At 44.9% G+C, this 23,043-nt stretch overlaps 1 protein-coding gene across 5 annotated transcripts in view; it reads left to right on the top strand.

Moving 5' to 3' along the window:
* The window catches only part of LOC105257891 (teneurin-a), a 434,044-nt gene that overhangs the window by 336,724 nt on the left and 74,277 nt on the right, over positions 1-23,043 (top strand). Inside the window, exon 1 of one of the 5 annotated variants that reach the window (XM_025411984.1) lies at positions 15,924-17,974. The exons of the other annotated variants lie outside the window; for them this stretch is intronic. Coding sequence (XP_025267769.1) covers positions 17,919-17,974 — 56 coding nt within the window. The 5' untranslated portion in view covers positions 15,924-17,918. Of the gene's footprint in view, positions 1-15,923; positions 17,975-23,043 lie in introns of those variants that run through there. 5 annotated transcript variants of the gene reach the window in all.

The raw sequence follows: 23,043 nt of genomic DNA, 5'->3' as shown, positions 1-23,043 counted from the left end.
ATCATTAATACCTGCGGTGATCCACAAAGGAACAAAAAGTCAGTCGATCGGGTTCGTGATGTGGATGCTTTTTTCCGACACGGTGTAGACACGGGACACGAGCAAGAGAGATAGAGAGGACAGAAGGGAAAACGAATGGACGGGGTATACGGTAGAAAGGCCGATAGAAAAAATATATGAGTGAGTGGAAAAGAGACGGCGAGCGAGAGGAGAGAAAATGAGACGCGCAAAAAAGGACGACGGGATGAGAGAGGGCGAGCGAGAGAACGAACAGAAAAGAAGAAAAAAAATCAAACAGGCGGACGTGGCGAATACGGAAAAAGAGAAAGATCGAGGGATGGAAGCGCGAAGAGAAGCGCGCATACGAAGGTAAGAAGGAAAGAGATGAAGGGAATAGATGGCAAAAAAAATTGGAGAGAAAACCGGGAGAAAGTGTAAGAGCGGCGGGAGAAAAGAGGGTGGTAGAAACTGCCAGATATTTTATTGACGGTGGAGGTGTGATGGATCGTTGCGATATTATTGCGTTGCGACGCAGCGCATCCAATCGAATACGTGTGCAGGATGCAGCAGGGTACAAGGTGCAGCGCGCGCACCCTTCGGAGCTGCGTCATGCATTAAGGGGCAGCCACCGCGATTCGATCTGCTCGCATAATACGTTCCTCGCGCGGATGAAAAAGAAAGAGAAGAGAGAATATAGGTGGGCCCACACACCCCTCCCTCTCGTCTATTCTTCTTTCGATCTCTCCGCGTTGGCTTCCTTTTTTTCCTCTCTTTTTCCGTTTCCTCCATTTTATTTCTACTCGGTCTCTCTCTCTCTCTCTCTCTCTCTCTCTCTCTCTCTCTCTCTCTTTTCCGCGCCTTCTCTATCTATTGTGTATCGCATTGTAATAACGCGTCTAGCGTGACCGGTGCTAACTTACTCCATCCGTGAGACAGGATGAGACTCGATAACTTCATCCTTCCAGGATATCCGAGCTTTCGTTGCGTTTAGAGCCCGGAAACGAGATGCCTACGCTTAGTGTTAATCCTGCTTTAGAATGACAAATGGATGCATTAGCGTTATGAAATATAACGCAGCATTCTCTTTAAACATTTATAATTGCAGCTGGAATATGTTGAACTTGTTAAATAACAAATGAGATATTTCTTAATAGTCTCTCTATAAATATAAAAAACGGGGAATAATTTTGCAAATCTTTTCTCCTTATTTTCTTTACTTTTATTTATTAAAGCAATCGAACAAAATTCGATTTAATTTTTTTCAATTACCCGTTATTCTATCGAATAAGATAGATAAATTAGCTACGAAACTATATATTATATACTTTCTCCAATTCTGAATGAGACATTCACCGTCATTGGCGAGGATCGATGTTTAAGCATTGATACTCGGGTATCCGAGCAGGTTGAAAGCCGGTCCATGAAAACGATCGGAGCGCATGCACGTTCCCTTCCCTATCTTCCCCATCCCCGGAAGTACGTCTTGTCGTGTGACGAAGTATGTCGCCTGTCCGTGACACTTCTACACTGGAAAGCACGCTCAACATAAGAGAGCGCGATTACCTTCTTTGTTCTCTCGGGAGGAAAGGACGAGAGGACGCGGGGGCGGATGTTTCTACGGACGTCAATAGCCCGTAATGCATATGTCACAAGTAGCGTACGCCGTCAAAGCGTACGGATACCGGCGATGATAAAGAATGCAGACGGATCGATTGCACGCAGCGCTTCGGGACACACATTGCATGCATTTTGCTCACTTGGAATGACACGATCGACGTTGAGGATTGTCGTTTAGCAACGTTGCTCGCGCGCAAATCGCGAGCTATAACGAGCCGCGTCGCTGTCGATAAAGGAATCCCATCGTGTATCTAGAGAAGGCGAGAAACAGCGCATCGCGCGCGTCTCCCTCGCTCGCCCGCCTCGGTCGGTGAATATTAAAAAAACGCTGATGAATGTATACAACTCTATCCGGCAGCGTTAAAAGCACGTCACGCGTGCGGATAGATTGCAATAAACGCCGGCGCACTCGTGATAACGCTTTGAAACCCCTGCACTTTACACGTCGCTGTATCATGCAGTTCCCGGGCTCTCCGCTGCCCGCTCGCGTATCGAAATACGTGCTGTTACGCCCGTATGAAATACCTTTCGCAAATTGTCGTTACGGGCCGGCGATGGCGATCCTGCGTCGGACATTAACCCGGGTTCTGTAATGGATAAATCATATTTCGCAACTTTGCGCGAAAACGTCACAGAATCGCGATATTTCGTCGCTCATTTACAAGATTGTGCACTTTAAAGATCGTGGATCAATTTTCGTATCGCGTTGAAATATCTACGGCTAGTCATACGGACGCGGGCGCTCGCGAATCGCGACGTCGATGCCGCGATATTCAGAGTCGAGTATATACTCGTATTTAGGGAGCGCGGGTCATTCCTTCCTCCCTCCCTCCCTCCCTCTCAATCCGAACCAAGTTTTCCCAAACTCGGATCATGCCTGCATGTTAGCCGAGACGTGCCTGATCCCGAGAGTTGCAGATTCGTCCCGGTATCCGGTGGTGGGTTAATCTGTCCGCGAATTATCGCCGTCGCGCCAAACTTCTAAACCACCGTCAGCCGACCGTCGGCTCGGGAGAGCCTGATTTATCGCTGCGAAAGTAATTCCACATCCGGATGGGGAAGGGAGGGGGAGGAGGCATCTCTGGCTGTAACACGCCGTACACACGTACCGCGGCATGTTCGTTTTCGCGAGGCTCCAATCGATGCGCGCTCGGAGTCGATCGAGCGAAAACATTCACGGCGCGTCATACATCAGTACGTTATATATTTTTTCTCATTTTCTTTTTGTTTCCTTCTCCCTTTCTTTTTTTTCTCCATCTCCCGTCGACACCCTCGTTTCCTTTCCCGACGGCGCGACGGACCCCCCGCGGAAAAATACACGGCGAGCGTACGCATACACCGAGGAGACGTAAACAGCTATGAGCTACGAGAAATAGAGGGCAAAACATGCGCCCGCATTCATAGTTCATATGTATGTACAAAGTGACATGTGCATACGCGCGAAGGGCCGGGCGACACGCAGGGCGTCGTAATCCCGGCATGGGCGTTTGATGTCTACGGAGAAATTTAAGGTAACCTCGCCGTCCCACTCCACCATCAGGGGTTCACCCTGGAGCAGGGAGGGAGAGACCCGACCAGGAAACGAATGAGCTACGACGAGCCGCGGATACGTTGTTACGAGGTGTCGCAGCCTGTCGTCCGTGAACCGGGTCTATTAATACACCCTTTATTACTCCGTTGAAACAGTTGACAGACGATAGAGGTCTGTTAACGACACTGTTATATTTATGTCAAGCTTACGGGCGGCGTTTGTAATATCCGTCGCGATGGGGGGGCTTCGAAATAACGTACCTTCCATGTTAAGACGCAAGGGGTAAGAAAATTATACCGTACCGTCAAGTAAAATTCGAGAGATGATTCTTTTAAGAATATAAATTAAAGATAAATATTACACGTTTTCTATTTTGAAAAGGTTACGGAAAACATATTTACTAAAATTTATTAAGCTATCTTATAATATGCTCAATCCGCGCTTAGGAATTCGACTATTCATCGTGTCCAATATTCGATTTAGCTTTCGAGAGATTTAAAGAGATCCTTTCTTTTCCCTCTATCCTCTATCGAGGAGCGATCGTGATGCAGACCGAGTGCTCCATCGAAGTAAACATCGAAGAGAAACGATGCGGAGTAAATACGCGGTCACAACATCATACATCTCTTAGCCAAGCGGGATTAGATCGGACAGTTTCAAGATATTATTCTCTCGGGTTTATCGATGACGATAACTTTCGGACACAGCCCGATCTATCAAAATCAAGGAAACGACCGTTCGATGTAATTAACATCTTCCCTCGCAAAATTACCTCGCGCCTCGATATATACAGGCGAACACAAGTGTCGAAACCGGCGAGAGAGATCCGAGGTATATTAGCAGCATTAATTACGCGACCCTCCGACTCGTCGCTGCGAGGGCGACCGACCCTTTGCCGAAATCTGCAGGACGCAACGAGAACGAATGACCGGGGCCGAAACGAACGATGGGAGTTGAGTGCCTTCGCGTAGCGGTCAATCCTTGCCTGAATAAACAATCCCGATTTTCAGAGTCTCCTATTAATTATCCAGAGCGGCAACTTTGTAAAATTCGTTGGAAATTAAAAATTGAAAACTAATATAATTTTGATTAGAGTTTAGGAGATCGATCGTATGATTTTTCTTATAAGAATAAGAAGACATAAGTAGAAATATTTGATATTAATTGTTATAAAAAATAAATACCGCATAACTTTTTTCTAAAAAGTACTTGTTAGTTATTCTCTTTTCTTTTGCAAAGAGAATAACTAACAAGTACTTTTTTTCAAAGTCTTACGGAATTTATTTAAAATAATTAAGATTTAAGATCTGAATTTAAAAATGTTTTCTTCCTGCACGATATTTCTTGTTTCTAATCTCTTGTTATATAGTGAAAAAAGAAGAAAATTGTATACATATTTATAATTGTGCGCATCTTTGTTAATTACAAGAGTTTTGAATTTTTCGCGATAAAATTGTCAATTTTACGCATCTAGCAGGTTGTCTTCATTTGCTTCCCAATAGGGTGCTGTTTGCGTAATTGTATTAGCGGTGTCTGCCGTCACGTTACCCGACGTTGGCCATTGCCAACGCACGATGCGAACGTCGGAAGAATGGAAAAAGAGAGAGTCCTTTTATTAATTGCGTCCGAGAGCACGCGCACGGGAGGGCGAAAAAGAGGGAAAAGAGGAAGGGCTGCTCGCCCCAAGCTCGCGTCCAGCCTGGTCAGCAACCTAAGATTGCACCGCCCGTCCCGATAAAATCCCATTAACTTTATCTGCATCCTGCGCACTGCCCTATGAAAAGCCGTATTTCGTCTCGCTTTATCGCGCGTGCCACCCTTGTCGTACTCTCATGCTCCGCATCGTATTATGAACCTTGCGCGACGACAACAACGATGGTTGTGGTAGTGGATTGTTGTTACATTGTTGTTCCCTCTTCGCCGTTGATGTACGATATATTCGTATAATTACAAGATCGAAGATTTGTATAGAAGTGTTAATGACACGTAGCTATTAGAGATTGTAATTTATATAGTAAGATGCATATCTTTTATATTAACGTGCAACAGTCTAGATCTATATCAAGATCTTTTTGAAAACTGCAATGACGTCGATATTGCAAGATAATTGATTTAAAATCATCTTTCATGAATACGCTTCAATATTAGAAATCTTGTTTCAAGATTAGAAATGATTCGCAAAATTCTCCAGTTTCATATTATAAAAGATTTATTTTATATCCCTACGTCCCTCCGCTTTTAATTAGAAGCTATCGATTGATTTAATCGTCCTGCTTTTTCGTCTTAAATACGCTCAGTCAAGTCCGGCCATTAAACGATTCACTTATCGGTCACGCGTCCTGCGCAAAAACTCCAGCCATACTTAATTCACGATTCCAAACAAACATTCGAATCGCCTCGCGGAGTAATTACGGCAGTTAAAACGATATCGGCTATTCACTTACCTAACCACGACTCGACTCGCTCAAGATTCATCATTGATAGGGAGGGAACATTCGTAATTTTTGAAAAAAACCGAGGCGCAAAAAGAGAGCAATTAAAAAAAAAAGCGTCGCTTTACTCAAGTTCTGCGAACATCTTATTAAAACGAATGGCAGTCCATGCTCTCGGAAAGGACACCCTTAATTACATCGTCTCTCTGGCAAACCGGGGCATACTATCTGCATACCCATTGTCGTTAAGCGCTCCTCCTCAGTTTTTGTGCGCCGCAAAACTTATGCCGTTGGGAACGGTCTCGGATCTTTGGCGAGAATATCCCACAATACTCGCTCTGAAATCCCTTATGCGAACTCTTGAATCTACAACCTTAGTTAGATCGATATTAAGTGGGGCGTTTTGTAATAGTCGTTCCAAAGTTCACCGGGGCGTCTTAAAATAAATTTATAACTTCGCTAAATTCGACACCGACGATCAATCATCCTCATCGAATTGCTATAATTTAGAAAACTGATATTCCGCGTTATTTTCGTCTCGTCTATGTACGACGTAGTAAAATGTCATGTAACTTCCGATTAATTTGTAACATCTCTTCGTGTAATCAACGTTTCAAAGATCAAAGATAGAACTCGACTCAAAATTCTATAAAGTTTCAGCGGCATATATACAACACGCTAATATAAATTTATAGTTCAATCAAGTGTCGTTGACATGATATTTTCTCGTAATTCCCATTACTTTCTTACACATCATGACTACACGCGTAATTCGTATTGTGTCACGCATACGCATTTGTACGGTATCCAGGCAATCTACCAAGTGACACGACAGTCGAACAGTTTAGGGGAGAACCATATTGAGCGCATCATATATCTTTTCAGAACCAATGAACTCGGGGGGAATACTCGGGCCTCGGTATAATCTTAGAAAAAAAAGTTATAAAAGCGTCTCCTTGAAAAGTTATCTATATCTATTTTATATTTAATAGTTAAATTCGGAATTTATACATTTTGTTAGAAATTTCTACGCAATAATATTAATCCATTTTATTCACAATTATGTTAACAATTTAAATTATTACAATACTTTTTTTAAGAATTTAATAAGAAAGAATTGTGAAATTTCATAATATATACCATGTTCCTTAAGATCTAAAATTTTTTACAAAGTTTTATGTATTCCCGCCGCAACGAGGCGTAGCTTCTTTCAAAAAAATCTCGGCATCTACCGATCTTTCATGGCTGCAGTGTAACAGGAGGGAAAGCAAGTTTCCCTCTAACGGTTTACGGTGGTCGCGGTAACCGCACATAAATCCAGATCGACCCTTCACCTCAGAATCGCGCGCGGTGATTTAAGCACTCAGCAGGCCGACCTAATATGGTTTCCTAAGTAGAAGAGTGTCATCGAGCGTGTGATTCCTCGTAATGGTCTTTCGCTTTCCAGACCGTTAAGCAGCGATGCGTTGCGAGGCCGGTTTAAGGCGCCGGTACATAGTTAAGATGTCTTGAAAGGATAGTTTGTTCTCTACTTTAATGCGTACGGAATAATATGCAGATGCCGAGCAAAAATCAACTGCCGACATTCTGCACGTGTAATATATACATAGAACGGAAAATCACCATAAACCATGTTTTCTGAAAAAATCAAATTAAGTTTGTTTCGATAACATATGTGTCGCTACGCTCTCAATTTGCCTACCTATACCGTATCGCTTTTCCCTATAAATATTCATTTGTTTACACCGATAGAAATTGAATTTGTTTGTGGCAGCGTCAAAGCGGAATTTATAATTAGTCTAGGAGGTTAGCAGAAACAGAGTTTAAACTAACTTGCTATAACTGTATATAAACGAGAGATTAAACAGTCATTAAGCAGTCACGTTTGTCAATTATGCGAGAAGAGAAATCGAGCAAAATGGTGGCAAGCGTCTTGAGAGAAGCATTTGGAAACATCCGCGCTATTTTGGCTGTTTGTGCTCCAGGGACGTCGATGCGCGGACAATTCGCAAGGGATGTGATTGCGTGGCTATCGATTTCGTCGGCCGCGCGAAGTGCCGGGAAAACGAGAGGCGTTCGCGTATAAAACTCGCGCACGGGGGGAGGGAGAGAGAGCATCACGTTCGAGACGAAAAGGCATCCGTTGGCATTACGATCCCCGAAGGGGGCCCGCGCGAGTGTTCTCTCATTCCCCGCCGACATGGCTCGCTATGTGCGTGGAGAAGAACAATAACGTTTTTATAACCCGGGCCCGTGGTACGTCGCGCACTTCTCGCCAAAAGGGAGCGTCTCCGCAGAGTAGGATGGATGAGCCTGTAAACGCGCGCTCACCGTCGCCCCTAGGTCGCAATATCGCGCTACGGGGAGATATAGGAGCGACGAAAGAGAGAAAGAGAGAAAAAGAGAGAGAGAGAGAGACGAAGAAAGGTCGGTCTGATTTCTCTCCCGTGGTAGATACTCGCGACGGCGGGAACCCGAAAAAATAGCGGAATTGGACCCAACGACCGTATTCAGGAATTCGTCGGTATTATTAGAATGTATGAAATCGCGACAGCTATAAAAATTTCCGAATAATCAAAGACGCAAATTTTATACCGTGTCATGTGATTGACTGCTGCTCGATTTATTTTTATTTTCGTCCGTGCATTTCATTAAATTTGCACAAACACGCATAATTTTTTATATCTTTATAGAACATTTTTGCAGGAAGAGAATGACTATCCAATTTACGATATCATAATATTTTATCGAATAACGTTGCATGATACATTCGTAATGAATTTTAAACGAATTTTTTTAATAAATCATACATCATTTACGTTTATTTTCAAGATTCTTAAATCTCTTTTACGTACGCAGATATGCGTTACGCATGAAGCCAGCGAACGTACATATTTACTAAAAGGAGGGTTATGGGATTCGCTTCGCGATCGTTGCCGAAAAAGGTCGCTTAGTAAACTCCGCCAAGAGCCCGATAACCGACGCAGTCACGCAAGTCCCCGATAAGACGGAGACTCGCTCGTCGCGCTCTCAAGCGAACTTTGTTAAGCTACTCTCCGGTAAATCCGTCTTAGCGTCTTCGGCAGTCGTCGCGACAAGCTGAACGTACCCCGGTGCACCTCGCAGAGAAGTAAGCCAATAAATAGATTCGGTACCGGATTCGCGCCCGTTGAAGGGTTAAAGACTCGCTGTCCTTCGTTCTTCTTTCCTTTTCTCTCTTTTCGCCTCCCTCCCGCTACGACTATCTTTATCTCTTTCGCTGCTCAAGCCTTGTCTAGCTTCTCCGCCCGGTTAAACAACCGACGTTTGCTCAATGTTTCAACAAACTGAGCGAGTGAGGCTTTATTTGCAGTGAGTCGGGCCCCGTACGAGAGCTTCAACGAGAGCCACCCTGCGCACTAGCAGCAACCGCGATCTCGCTTGAGCTCTTTATACTCGCCGGAAGCGTGCACATGTACATACGTACGTACATTTACCTACCTATTTTCCCACGCGATTCTTCGACCGACACGCACGGGCGATCGCGTTCGCGCGAACGTGCGCTACATTCTGGGTACGCTCGCTTGCGTATAAAAGCAATTGGAGAACGGAGCGGATCAACGTCACATAGAATAGTAGCGCTGTGAAACGCGAAAGGAAGCTATGCGCAACCTCTCCGCGCTATTACACGCGATACGCACAATGCGAAATCCCTTTTGAGTCGATCGTCTGGAGACGCGTCTGGTATCTCGCCGTCCATTGCTAATGGTCGATTCAATTTACTAATGGTCGTGTAGCCCCAAGTCGAATCGGTTCTATTAGTTTACGAATTTCGCCGACGCTGACTTGGATTTCTCGCCACAAATCGGATCGGCCTCGAAATCCTCGTGTTGCAAGATTAATACTGGGATCTCTCCACATTGGCTTGCTTGGCAGCCGCACGAACTCCGTTCCGTTATCACGCTTCCACGCGCGATAAAGTCGCGGCATCGTTTCGTCCTGATGATCGAACTTGGTATATCGATGTACCTGACTCGATCGAATCCATAAATAAATTTTCGTTCGCATCAGAAATTGCAACGTGTTACATTTCGTGTTTTTCTGTAAATTTGCGATCAAAATCGATCAAGTCCATTACTGGAGGTAAATGAAAGCATACAATCGTATACAATTACTCCAAAAAACATCATTGTTACTATTAATAAAAATAATAATTGTAACTATTAATAAAAATATAAAATTTTTCAATTTTTAGCCTCTGATAATATTTCTATATTTGAAAAAAATTAATATATACGCAATTCTTTCTTCGTATCGCCTGCAAGGCAAAGATTTTCGAACGTCCTGATCCGCGGCAAAAAAAAAATTAGATTGTCAAGAATTGTATGGAAGGCCTTCAAGACGATCGAATGAAGACAAATTGTTAAGCATCTCGCTTGAGGATTCAAGCCTATTCAACTCTCAAATTACCTCTGCGAGAGGAAGTCGAAATAAGTACACAGGTTTCGCGCGCGTCCGCGATCGATATACCTTTCGCGCTTCCAATGTCTTTCGAACTGCCAGGCAGAATGTACAACTGGAAGGAGAGATAGAGGCCCCGGGGAAACAGCCGCGAGGGAACAAGATTGGCATCCGGCCAAACGCCGCTGCGTTATCGGCGTCGCCAACGGTAAATGCAATACGCACAGGGCCTGATTTGAATTATGCCGCCTGCCGTTCGTCCGGAGCTAACCGGAGTAAACCCGGTGCGCGCACGAGAGACGGACATCATAATATCCGTCGGGATATGATATTAAGCGAGCCGCGCCGGGTACTTCCAAACCGACGTTACGCGAGCGAAGGCCGACGCGACAGACTTCGCGGATCGATTCGACGAGCCAGAGCGCCGATTATGCGCGGTTAATGGACGCTGGTATGACCCAGACAATGTCTCACTGTATGGCATATCGCACATGATCTTCCGCGCGGGTGCTCCTTATGCCATTTCGTTCTTTAAATCGTTCAAACTATCCCTGCGATATGATCGAGCGTGAGTCTGATTCATCCCCGAGGAATGTGTGTGGACATCGAGAGAAATATCTACGTGTCGATATCTATCTTTTTTTCATGTTGAATATTTTATTTGGCAAGATACGAGTATTTTCCATTTCGTCGATACGAAATATATTTCGAGAATTAATCAGTATTTGATAGACAGATTTGCATGAAAATTAGTTCTTAAAATATTTTGCATACGGACGTGATATTCATTTATATTTTCTCAATAGAAATAAAGTATAGGCGGGTTTCACTTTTCTTTATCTCTTATTTTTAGCGAAAAATGTAGATCACGTCCATATGCAAAATATTTTAAAGATTAACTTTTGCACAAAATCCTTTTTCCACTTAAAAATGTATAGAGTGTTGCTTGCATTGTTTTTTCCTTTTACATTTATAGTGGGTAAATTTTTTATTATCATTTTATCTGTATATAGAGTAATCTTGTGATATAAGGCACCTCACTTGACCGCAGAATAGGTCCCACGATTCTTCCGACTGTCGATTGTTCGCAAGTGAACAATCATCGTGGCCAGACAATGGCCGAGGAGCGATGAGTACTTGCTGGGAGGTCCTCGACAGGAATCTCTTCTTCCTGCCATTCTCTTTTTTCAAATCACGAACTATATTCCGAGAACCATCCGAGTATCGCCGTTGCTGCGGGGCTCGTTTCTCTCGAATCCAGTACGTGCGCGGCTGTGCCGTCGTCTTTTCGCGTGTATGTCGCGTACGCGCGTGCATAATGCAAGAGAGCAACGGGCCCGGGTCGAGGGATATATCTCCTCCACCGGCAGAGGCCCAAATGTATTCACCCAATTATCTTCGCATCGCCGTGCTGCCACCCCGCGCGTCCCTCGTCGCGCGACGCAACTTTTTCCCCTTTTACTCTCTATCTTCGCCGGCGCATTTACATGGAATGCATTCATATGAAATCGACCATTCTTCCGCCGACTTTTCCTCTGGCCGTCTTCTCTCTCTCTCTCCCTCTCTCTCTCTCTCCCCCTCTCTCTCTCTCTCTCTTTTTCACTCTATTTCTCTTGTATCCCCTCCGCGCTCGTGTACGTCTACCAGCTCTCTTTGCAGCGTGGTAAATCCCACTGAGGATACTCGAAATGTAACGTGCGTCGTAGAAAATTGGTTCGTTCATAATGACGTCGTACTCTCTTTTTCTCATCTCCATGCGACATAATGATGTTATAATTCAAATCTCTCGATATTTTTTGTTGTGCTTTTTTTTTATTGCGTCGCAAAGGGCAAGTATTTTATTATTGTCATGTAAAACATTAATATGTTAGTTTTATTGCATAAATAATAAGATCTTTTGAAATAAAAATCTTACTATACATTCTTTCTATTTAATATTTTTCAGTAGCAGCATTACATTAAATTCGATGTATTTTATTTATTATTATTTACTACTTTATTTTTATTACGTATATTATTAACTTTGAAAATTTATGAGTAATATTTTGATCTCCCTCTTTTGAGGCGCAAGTAGAATGTTCACCGAAAGCTTACATTGTGCTATGTTACGACCGCAGAAACGATACGCAACATAATCCTACGTATGCATGCACATAATGCTATCGCGTAATCCATATGATACATGGTGAAACTGGGGCATAATATGATGTCATTGCAGCAACTATTGCAAGAACGAATCAATGGAATAATCAACTACTTAATTATGTGGAAGCGCATTTATAGGATAATCATTTATTAGATATAAAAAGGTCAAATTTGTGTAAGATTAGCAGCTCTATTTTTCTGGGAAATGTGCGCTTTTCGTCTGTGTACGAGATTACGCAGCTGAGTATTTCCGAATGGTTCGAGGCCTTTAGGAAAATTATTCTAAAATTTAATTTGGATAAACTTAAGAAAATTAGAGTACAATGTTCATGCCACTTATATTCCGAATACTTAATAGAAATGAATTTCAAATTTAATTAAGAATTAATGCGCGAATAAATTGGCGGACTGATAAGAATTTATTATCGCCATATTAGATGAAACAATATTTATATTATTTGCTCCTTCCATTGATTATCCGTATGATCAGTTGTTTATTACTTTATTAAAATATATATTTCTTTTATTAAGATATATATGTATTTATTAAGATATATATTTCTAGAATTATGTTTCTGTCAAATATATTCCAAATTCTAATAAAGCAATTTTTATGAAGTATTACACATTCTTATATAAAATCTACCGCGATGAATAACTGGAAAACGACATGGAAATCTATAACAGGGAAATTTCAATTAAAGAAAACCTCCGTCTGCCCCAAAGCGATAACATCACAGGAATTATATCAAAGAGAGCACGTTTCACAACGCTTAAAAATTCTGAATAAGATTCGCGGGTTCCGAATGACCTTGGGAAATGGCTTTCACTTTCAATTTATTCCCTTATTTCGCTACCGTCAGTTAAAAGCCGCCTGTACAATGCGGATCGTCTGCGGGGGTGTCCACGAGCGACAGACGGGAAGAAAGCCGAGGATACTCGTGCACATCCGGACAGGTCGCAGTCCAAAGGCGGAGAAGTGACTATCGAGAAGATAAGGAGAACAAATGAGTGCTTATGGCATGGAGAAGGGCAGGCGATATCTTCATCGTCGTCAGGCAGACAGGCAGGCAGGCAGCCGCGTCACAAAGCAGCCAGGACTAAAGAACTAAGGAGATGCACGATAAGAGCGCGCGATGAGAGGATGAGAATAGAAGGAGATAGAGGGCTGGGATTCAAAGACGGCCGACGTTTTACGAAGGTGCTGGAGGGACAGCAGGGAAAGTATACCAAGGTACGAAGGACGGAAGGAAGGAAGGAAGAGGTCCTATACCGCGACGCGCATGGGGTGCGCGCGGGTGGGAAAGGGAGGGAGGTGGCGTTTTCTGTTTAAGCGACATCAAAGAGCCTGTCGCAAATTTTCTCCCGTCCCTGCACCCCGCCCGCCCCTCTCGTGCCCCCGAGATCACACGCGGCCGTGTTCAATCCACCCGCATACACGCGTTCCAGGCGGGAGTTCCGGAGTTCCGGGCGGTAGTTTAGAGCACCGAAGAATGGTAAACGTCGGTAGTCGCAACGCAGGGACGGCGACCGCCGTCGTCGCTAAAAGGGTAAACGTTGTAGGCTGGCACGGTGGATTTTGGCGGATGCGCGAGGGATAAAACAACTCTTCTCCATCCATCTTCCTTCCTCTACCTCTCAAACGTCGACGTGAGCGCGTGTGCGCGCGCATTGAACGGATGCTTTTGCGTACATTTATGGGGGAGGATTTGTAGGTGTGTGTTTAGATGAGGGTGGCATGTATATTATATGCGTGTGTGTGTATACGTGCGCGCAGGCGCGAGTGAATATCAACGACCGCGGCGCGATGCACTGAAGAGATAATTAAACTTCCTTCCGATCGCTCTCATGAGTCGTGTATGAGAGGGAATCAAGTGACGTCGGACGATTAAAGTGTCCGATGATTCTACGCGAATTTACACCACGTCTCTCGCGATGAAAAAGTTTTTCGTTTTTTTTTTCTACAGGTTTTTACGCTAATGAGTTTATGTCGGAAGCTAATGTGGGCGTCAAGATCGAAATATCGTAAAACACTATTTATTTCAACGAATTGGTCTATTTAAGCATTCCACGTGTGAAAGATTCAATTGAGGTCATTGGGTTTAGCGCAGATTTTTATTAAAAGAACGTGCTATTAAAGCAAATACTTGTTAAACAAGGTTTGGATATATTTAGTTCTTATAAATATCTCTTAAAATACCCTTATCGAAAATACTTTGATACTTATTTTAACTTGTTGCGCTAACTCACCAACAAAACGAAGGAAATAGCTAATTATATTAACCGTTATTATATTTTATAATGATGAAAGTTATAAATTTAGCAAACTGAATATATATAGTGCAAATGGATGCAAAACTCTATATTTAGAAATTTATTATTAATGAAATTTATTATTAATCAATTTCAGCAAGTTATAAAAAACTTTGTGCACGAAAATATAGAAGCAACGCGAATTACGTTTTATGTTACTAACCAATATATATTACTTATACATAAATAGAATACGCATTGTATCCTAGAAATCGAGAGAAATAGAATTTTTATCAAATTCGATGAAAAAATTTTTCGTCGAAATTGGAATTGCAGATATTTTTGCCGCGGTATTTTTTTCATGTAATGTAATATAATATAAATAATCACATTTTCGTGCAATATATATTTCTTTTAGTGTTGATCAATACCAATAAAATAAACAAAAGTAGGCGTAGAACGCGTAAGCGTAGAACTTGTTTACAAATGAAAATAAGCGGAACCTGCGTCGTTTACGGCATCGACTAATTTAAGGACGTATTAAATCAGCGGGATGCGATCTTTGACCCCAAATCGAAAATACAAGTGCTCGACGTCCACGAGATCCCTCCACCACCATGAATTTCTCTCTTTCTCTTCCTCACCTAACGCTTACCCTCATTGCCGCGCACGCGCGTTGCTATTTCTCTTCTCGGTATTACATCGCTCGGTCATAGCAAGGGTGGCATTACACGTGCACATATTTATTATGTGTGTCTGCGACTATGTATATACATAATATCTCGAAAACTTATACTTGTAAGCGGCAGAACGAAGCCAGGGATATCCAATTAAATTTAGCACGCGTGTCTTTAATCGCCATTTTTTCGTTATTTCAATATATATCTTAAAATGCGAAGTGCGTACGACAAGCTACATATTTCGTTACCTCTATTTTTTCTTGCTACGAAATGTATTTACATATGTTTATGTTAATCAATAAAAAAATTCAAAATATACCGGGTTTTTCTAAGCTATATGTGCTGCCAAGGATCAATATGCTAATGTGTCGATTAAAAAAAGATACATCAGGTGTTACAAAATTTATTTGTATACAAATATATAATTTAAGTTATATTTATTGAAATTGAACAGATTGAAATTTGACATTTTAATAGGTTTATTCATTTCGATGTGAGAAATGAGTGTAAAATAAGAGTTTGGGGAGGGTGATTGTCTCCTTAAGCATTATCCTGGAATAGATCCGCGCTATCGACACCCGAGCGACCCTTATGGAAGGCGCATCATCAAGGGCGCGCTCGGTGCGACCATCCGAGTAGTGATCGCGCCCTCCGCGTGGCGGCGTTCTCTCGCAAGGGTTGCGATTCCGAAACGAGAGGGAGTCGGTGATCGAAAGGGCGAGAAAGGGGAAGAAGATTGGAGGTGCGCGTGGGCGCACGCGCCGAATCCGGTCGCGCCGATGGTGGGGACGTTCAGTGTCACTTCGTGCCGGGCGTTGCGACGCCTTCAGTCTTTGATCCGCAGCTGCCGCGGTTGCGTGCCATCCCGCAAAGCGAGCGCACTCTCGCCACTCGTAGTGTCCCCCCTCGCGATCAACCGAGATTAACGACCCCGTTTGTCATCGAGCGTGAGAGGAACAGACGTCGCGTCCGGCCGCGATCGGTGACAGATAGGAAGCGCGATCCTTCTCGATCCCTGGCGCGCGACTTGGAATTGTCAATCACGCGAATTGTCATCGAGATCGCAAAAATTGAGAAATTCCGCGGCTTACGAGCGTTCCAGCGAGTCACGGGACGACTGGTGTCGTTGGCGATCCGATAGCGATCTCGCAGCGGCTCTTCCGCAAAAGTCAACAACTGCATCACTTTGCAAGTTTCGGAGGGCCGGCAAACAGTTGGAAACTCTTGAAACGTGACATCGTGAATCGCGCGGAGGAAACTGCTCCGATCGACCTTGCGGAAAGTCGGAGTACCGCTGCGAAAGTTCTGTTGCTACGGGAGAATCTATAGAGAAGAGGAAGACGTCGTACGCGATCTGTCATCTCGTCGCATTTCTTTCACCCGGGGATTTTGAGCGGGTCCGTTGACGTTACGCATCGGAGTGAGATTTGCGTGCAGTTCTCGCTCCGCTGACCCAATTAGTTTTCGCACAGCCGAGCACCGACAACGCACGCAGCTAAGGGAACTTGCTAGCACGCGTCCACAGAGAACAGCACACCGATTGATCGTGGTCTTCTGAAACGCGCAGATTGAATTCTCCGACGTGAGCTTTGCGCGCTGAGCGTGCTCCCTTTGAACGCGCGTCGGAATTCGTTGTGCGCGGCTGCGTCAGATTGAAAGCCATTCGATTTATTCGGCTATACAGCTTCGATACGTCTCGGGATTCAGCGTCGAGGTGGTGAAATTACACGATCGGCCGACAGTGGTGTTTACTTTTTTTTCTGTGGAGTGTCGTGAGCGCGATTTTATACGTTGGTGACCGAAGGTCGGATACAAGGACATCGCGCTCTCTCGCGAGGAGATAACGCTCGTTCGCGATCCGGAACACGTTCGAGAGTGTCGGCGAAGGATTGCGAAAAGCGGGTCGACGACGCCAAGTTCGCATACACTGAATCGCCGTGTCGAACATCGCTCGCGGGCGGAAGTTGAACTTTCTCGCTGGCGTTGACAGATCGATAACAAAGTTTGCGTACGCGAGTTTCTCCCTCTGTCGTCGTGCCCGCCGGCCGCGCGGAGCCTGCAGCACCCTTCTTGCGCTTCTACATCTCCCGCTTCCACAGCGAACGTGGAATGTGTTTAACATTAAACGATCCCTGTGCCTGAGTCCCCGCGGAGCCAATCCCGCCAAACGTTCACTCGTGAATATCCAGAATCAATGAACTCGTAAACCTGACCGTAGCGAGTTCGATCAACGTTACTCGGATCACGACAAGGATCTTTTCCATGATAACTCGACGCGACGTGCAATCGTAGGAGCTTGGATCCTCGTAAGAATCGACGGGTGTCTCGTCGCGGAATTTCGATGCCGATCGTGCGGCACCCACCAGAAATCTGACGCCCCGACGATCCAACCGTCGTGGCAGCCTGTCGTTCTCCTTGCCGACCAAGGAGTACCTCGTAAAATATCGTCGGAAAGAGGAAAAGCTACGCGACAAGGCCGTAGAGCGCGAAAGGAACGGCAGGGGTTCCTCCTGCCCCAGACTCGCCCTTGAGGGTACCACGAAGTGCGCAACGGTGAAGGGCAACGGCGGATTCGGTGATTACTCGGCGGCGGGTGAATTCGAGGTCTGGGGCGAAGAACACCACGCTGCGGATGGTGGTTTAGATCGTCAGGTGGCGAGGCCGCCTTCGCGGCAGCAACGATGCGAAGGCGGTTCTTCCCTGAGACCGTTGCTCCACGTAGCCCACTGTGAGCTCCACTCGCCACGGGAGGCCGAGCTACTGCGTCTCGATCATCTCGAGAGCCTCGATCACAAATCCATCGAGCACGACGCGTACTCGATGATGGATAATTTTCACAGCCCGGTGCCGCCACCGTTACCACGACGTCATGTCCGGTAAGAGATCTTTTATATGATAAAATTCCGCATATCGATGACTGATACGCGAATAGTGTAATGTATACTCCAGATAATTCAATTGCTATACACAATGATCGAAGTTGATACTTGAATTTGATCGTTTCGGTTGAGCGGACAAACAAGCGATCTTTCATGATTTTGCACAGGGATACTGTCGATTCGTAATTTGATTTATTTTGCCAGAATTAAATTATAAAACATATTAAATATACTTTTATTTGTATTTTAAATTTATCTCCTTGAAAAATTAAAGAGACATAATTAACTTGATATAGTATTTAACAATTTTCCGATTACGTCAAGGTTGATTGTCAATTCATTTAAATGCCTGTTTCGACAAATTCTGCAAATTGCAAAAATAATTAAAGTATTACTTGGAACATTCAATCGACTACATTATTCGTATTTATTATTCAAATTTGATATTTTAAATCGACACTGTATATTATTGACTATATCGATCAATATCAATGTGCGAAACGTTGTTAATTTCATCCCTCGAGCGTGAACCCGTCGAAACTCGCTGTATCCCGAGTATACTGTAAACTATATTAGACTCCAACACACACTCGACATGTCAAGTCTTACCCTCTCTCCCCTATCTTTATTTTTCTTTCGACGTGCCTCCGTGTTCTCCTTCATGTCACGGATCTTAAACTGTCGAACTGAGACTCGCGCGTTTCGCTACAACAAGTACGGAATATCCAGCGCAATCTTCACCATTTCCCGTGTTATCGTGGACGAACGAACATGGACGAGCTGAAAAACCGCGCCTTCATTTCAGGCTACGCTTCGTGTACGACGATCGATACCGAACGACCGGAAGGTATATACCGAAGACGAAGCGAACTAACACTAACAAGGCGACGAGAGAGAGAGAGAGAGATAGAGAGAGAGAAATATCCGCGTTGTTTCTTCGAAATATTCAGAGGCTTTCGCGAAGAGCAGAGTTTCTGACGTCGCCGCGTTATAACGCCCAACAACCTGTTTGCCACGCGATAACGAGCGCGAGTAAAATATGTCGTCGACCGTGCGTTACCGCGTACATTCGAGCACGTTCTTAGAGCGGGAACTCCCGAATTCTTCCACGGTAACGCCCGTGAAGTATGCAAAGTGATGCATAAATTCGCGCAGTGTCCCGTAATTAAAATTAACGCAAAGCAGGAGCCCGACTGTGCGCTTACAGCGCGCATTTGCACCGAAAATGTCGCGAGACTCTATTCGAAACGCGCCCCCTCATCCGTGCCTTGATAAGCGCGCGAAATATGCGAGATGGCGGAGGGAAACGTTTGTCTCCCGTAACTGCGAGCGACACAAAGCAAACAGGCGGAAGGCAACGATGTTTAGAACTAGAAAATCCACGCATGCCGCACTTTGCCCCAAGAGCAATCAAAGCGACCCGGAAATTCACGCGCGCGTTAGCGCTAGCGAGCGCGGTTCGCCGCGGCTCGTAGAGAACACACACGGTGTAATCCGGCGGATCCTGTCGTCGCGGGCGAGACCCGAGAAGTGCGCGCCATGGGAGGGAGATGCAGCGCGGCATGCATCGCGGGAAGCGAGCGGTATGCGAGAGAGGACGAGTATGCGATCGATATATGCATGCACGAGGGGGTGAGAGGAGCGTACGCGCGCGAGTAGCGAAGGCAGCGCGCGACGCGACGGCCCGCCGCGGGAAAGGCAAACAAAGTGATACCGACGAGAGGAAGCCGCGACGAGGGTGGCGAAGGAGCGCGAGGACGAGGATAGGAGGAAGACCGGAGGGATGAGAGGGCGACGGGCGGCGGGAGAGGGGAAGGAGGAGGGCGGGAGGGTTTGGAGAGGATACGTCGAGTATGTAAAAGGCGAGCGGCGCGGGGCGGCTGTACGGCGCCGACATTTCGCGGTGAAGCAGGCGACCCCATAGCCATGCATCACCCTGTCCTACCAACAACTATCCGGTATAGCTGCACCTACGCGACCCTCTCGCAACTTCACTTCTCTCTTCTCTCTCTCTCTCTCTCTCTTTCTTCTTCTTCCCCTCTCATCGCCGCGCTTTGTCGCTTCCGACTCGTTCTTTCTCGTTTCCCCGCATTTTTCTCCGTTCGGAGAGGATAGCGCTTTTTCTCGCCTCTCTCTATCTTTTATCTCTTCCGCGAGCGCGACTACGTCTCTCTCGACTATCCGTGCCCTGGTTTTCCCTCGACACAATTCGACCGCCGCAGTTGTTGCTCTCTTTCAACACTTTACGACGCATCGCCGAGATTTCGCTTTATACGTGCCGCGTAACACGACACCGTCACCTCATTTGCAATTCGTCCTGTAATCTCGATTCGCTGGAAGCCTATTGTAAAGTAGATGTAACGCCGTCGGTTGAACTATGAGGCGAAGAGAGAGAAAACAGGGCCAGGACGATCTTCCGGTTATGCACCGTGAAGAATGGCAAAATTGTATTTCCATAATATCCTAAACCGCGTCGGTGAAATGCAAGCGGAGACACCGAAAGAGAACGTCGCGAGGAGGATCTTAGGAGAGGCGGGTGAACGATTTCCATCACTCGATATTAGCCGACTGTAGCGTAACGTTGAAGACGCAGCGGTTTTTCGCGATATGAGAAGGGTGGAACCATTGCTGCCGAGAGGGCCGCGAAGGAGTAATAGATACTTTCCGCTACGAGGGAAGGAGAGCGAAAAGAAAAAAGGGAAGAGAGGGAGAGAAAAGTGCGCGGAGAATTCTCTCGGTGGAGATAAGGGTTTTACATTCTATGTTACGCCACACTGGATGAACGATGGTACGACTTCTCTTCCCACCGGAATATTCCACTTACCGGGATATTGGTACACCGATGATATTTCTCTACGCGCGGCGGGTACGTTCGATATATCGGCGTGACAAATCGTATTCTGGCCGAGCCCACCGTTTAGAGCTACCGAAGATATACGAGAAAATGTAGCGATTAATCGATAAGTTTCACCTTTTCTTCATAATGCGTTTTCGCATAATGGCAAGATTTGTGCATTTATTTAATCACAAGCTCTAGTTACACACATATATATATATATATGCTCTTTTACATTCAAACACAACTAAATATATTTGGACATTATCATATATATAAATATATAAATAAATAAATACATGCATACATACATATATATTTTACAAGATACATATGTATAAATCACACTGAATAAACACAGTATTATAAGCTTGTTTTTATTTTCTAAAAGCTTTAATAATCCATTTTTTTTTAATGCGATATATTTAATATATACCACCGAAATCTTTTATAGGAGTACAACAAATTTTTTAGGCTATTGAGAAAGATTAAGAACTTCTTTATATACATTTGAATGAGTTTATTATAAAATTATCATTCGATATATCAGAGACAAGATATCCTCAGAATTTCATTTGACCTAAAAATCATTTTCTAATGGAACTTTTGGTTTGCGGAATTCTCGAAGGCAAATGTAGCGCTTCCATTCTTCTCGCAGCTTTGATGCAGTAAACAAAAAGAGCCATGGTAACTGAAATTCCCACTGGACTCGGAACTACTAACGATCGATCCCGCTCGACTCGACTCGCGCAGAAGTCAACGCGCGAACATAATGCTCCGCATCGCCATTAATTAACGAGATCAGCCCGTTGCGATACGGTTATTAGCGGGGCCATTTCGCGTGCAACGAAAACACGATGTCACTCATCCCGAGTAACTCCCATGCTGCGCGAAAACAAACTGAGCGCACGCTCATAGATCTTAGATACGTTATCGCGTGTTACGTCGAGGAAGCTGGTAAGAAAGAACGTGTCTTCGGCTGGAGACGCATCGCAGAGTCGAGAACGTGTAAACAACATCCCCGCTCGCATTTATTTATCCCCCTGCCTCGACGAATAGGGAGAACCCCAAACGCGCGCTGGAGCCAGGATACAGTGATTCCGGAAAAGCACCGCGGGTGCAAATGACTACCGCCGTCAGGATAGGCCCAGTTTCCGAGTACAAGCCCGTTAAGATGGGACGGAATTAACCGCATGACGATTATTCAAGGGGGATCGAAACGCTTTATTATGCCGTTGCTCTTGATGATGCACGCGGATGATATGGAGATTGATTTCCGGAAACGAGGGGATATGCGTTGATTGGAATACAAGAGCATCGATCAACGCGATTAGAAAAATTGATGCGATATCCTCGCATTTTTATTGAAATCTCCACTACCCAAATCGTTTAACGATCATGACTGAACAAATTGTAAGCGAAATATAATCGGATAAAGATACAATGATAAAATCTTTGATCTTTTACCGCGCAAATAATTTACATTGTCGCAGAAATTTCATTCGCATCTCGAGCAAAAATGTTTAAATGTCGCCTAGTAAAAATATCGAAATTGCAAAAATCGTACACGTGTAATTATGCGTTATTATACTCAGATTGATTTGCGGCGGAATCGACGTCGGAATATCCCCAGAATATTCGAGCGAGTGCATGTCCACCTACCATCTCGTCACTTAGACGATCCGGACGCAGTCTCGGCAATTGATAGGTAGTCACGCTAGGCTGACCTCAAGGGACATCAGTTCGTGTAGCGCATCGTGCGCGTTTCCCTCTTTCTTCCCGTCACCGCTCTCCGCGACCGCCTTGGCTTTTGTAAAATCTACTCCCAGAACGAGCGCTCGTAGCTTCCGCATCGTATCTTTCGCCTACAACCACGCTCAATCGCCCCTCCTCGTCGACCCTTTCCTTCCACCATTTCCTCCACCGTCACTTTGCCCTCTTTTCATCCCCGAACTCGTCGTCTCCATTCTCTCCTTCTTCCGTATTACTATCGCCGCCTCCTGTGCTCCCCTCCTCTTCCGCCTCCTCATCTCTTCGCCGTCTCCCGTTCTCTCTTTTTGTCCTTTGTACAAGCTCACCTCCGGCGCTATCGTCTCAACATATCGACGCTACCGCTGTTCGCTACCTTCGGATATCTCGCCGCACTTTTACTGTCGCTCTTAAAACGTTCTATATCCTGTTCTTATCGACGCATGCGTGTTTCCCCGCGTTTCTATCTTTTTTCTCCTTT

This window comes from Camponotus floridanus, unplaced genomic scaffold (assembly GCF_003227725.1).
Source record: "Camponotus floridanus strain SB8 unplaced genomic scaffold, Cflo_v7.5 scaffold46, whole genome shotgun sequence".
Taxonomy (NCBI): Eukaryota; Metazoa; Arthropoda; class Insecta; order Hymenoptera; family Formicidae; genus Camponotus; species Camponotus floridanus.
The sequence above is the reverse complement of the archived record's forward strand: the minus strand, read 5'-3'. Positions and strand labels throughout refer to the sequence as shown.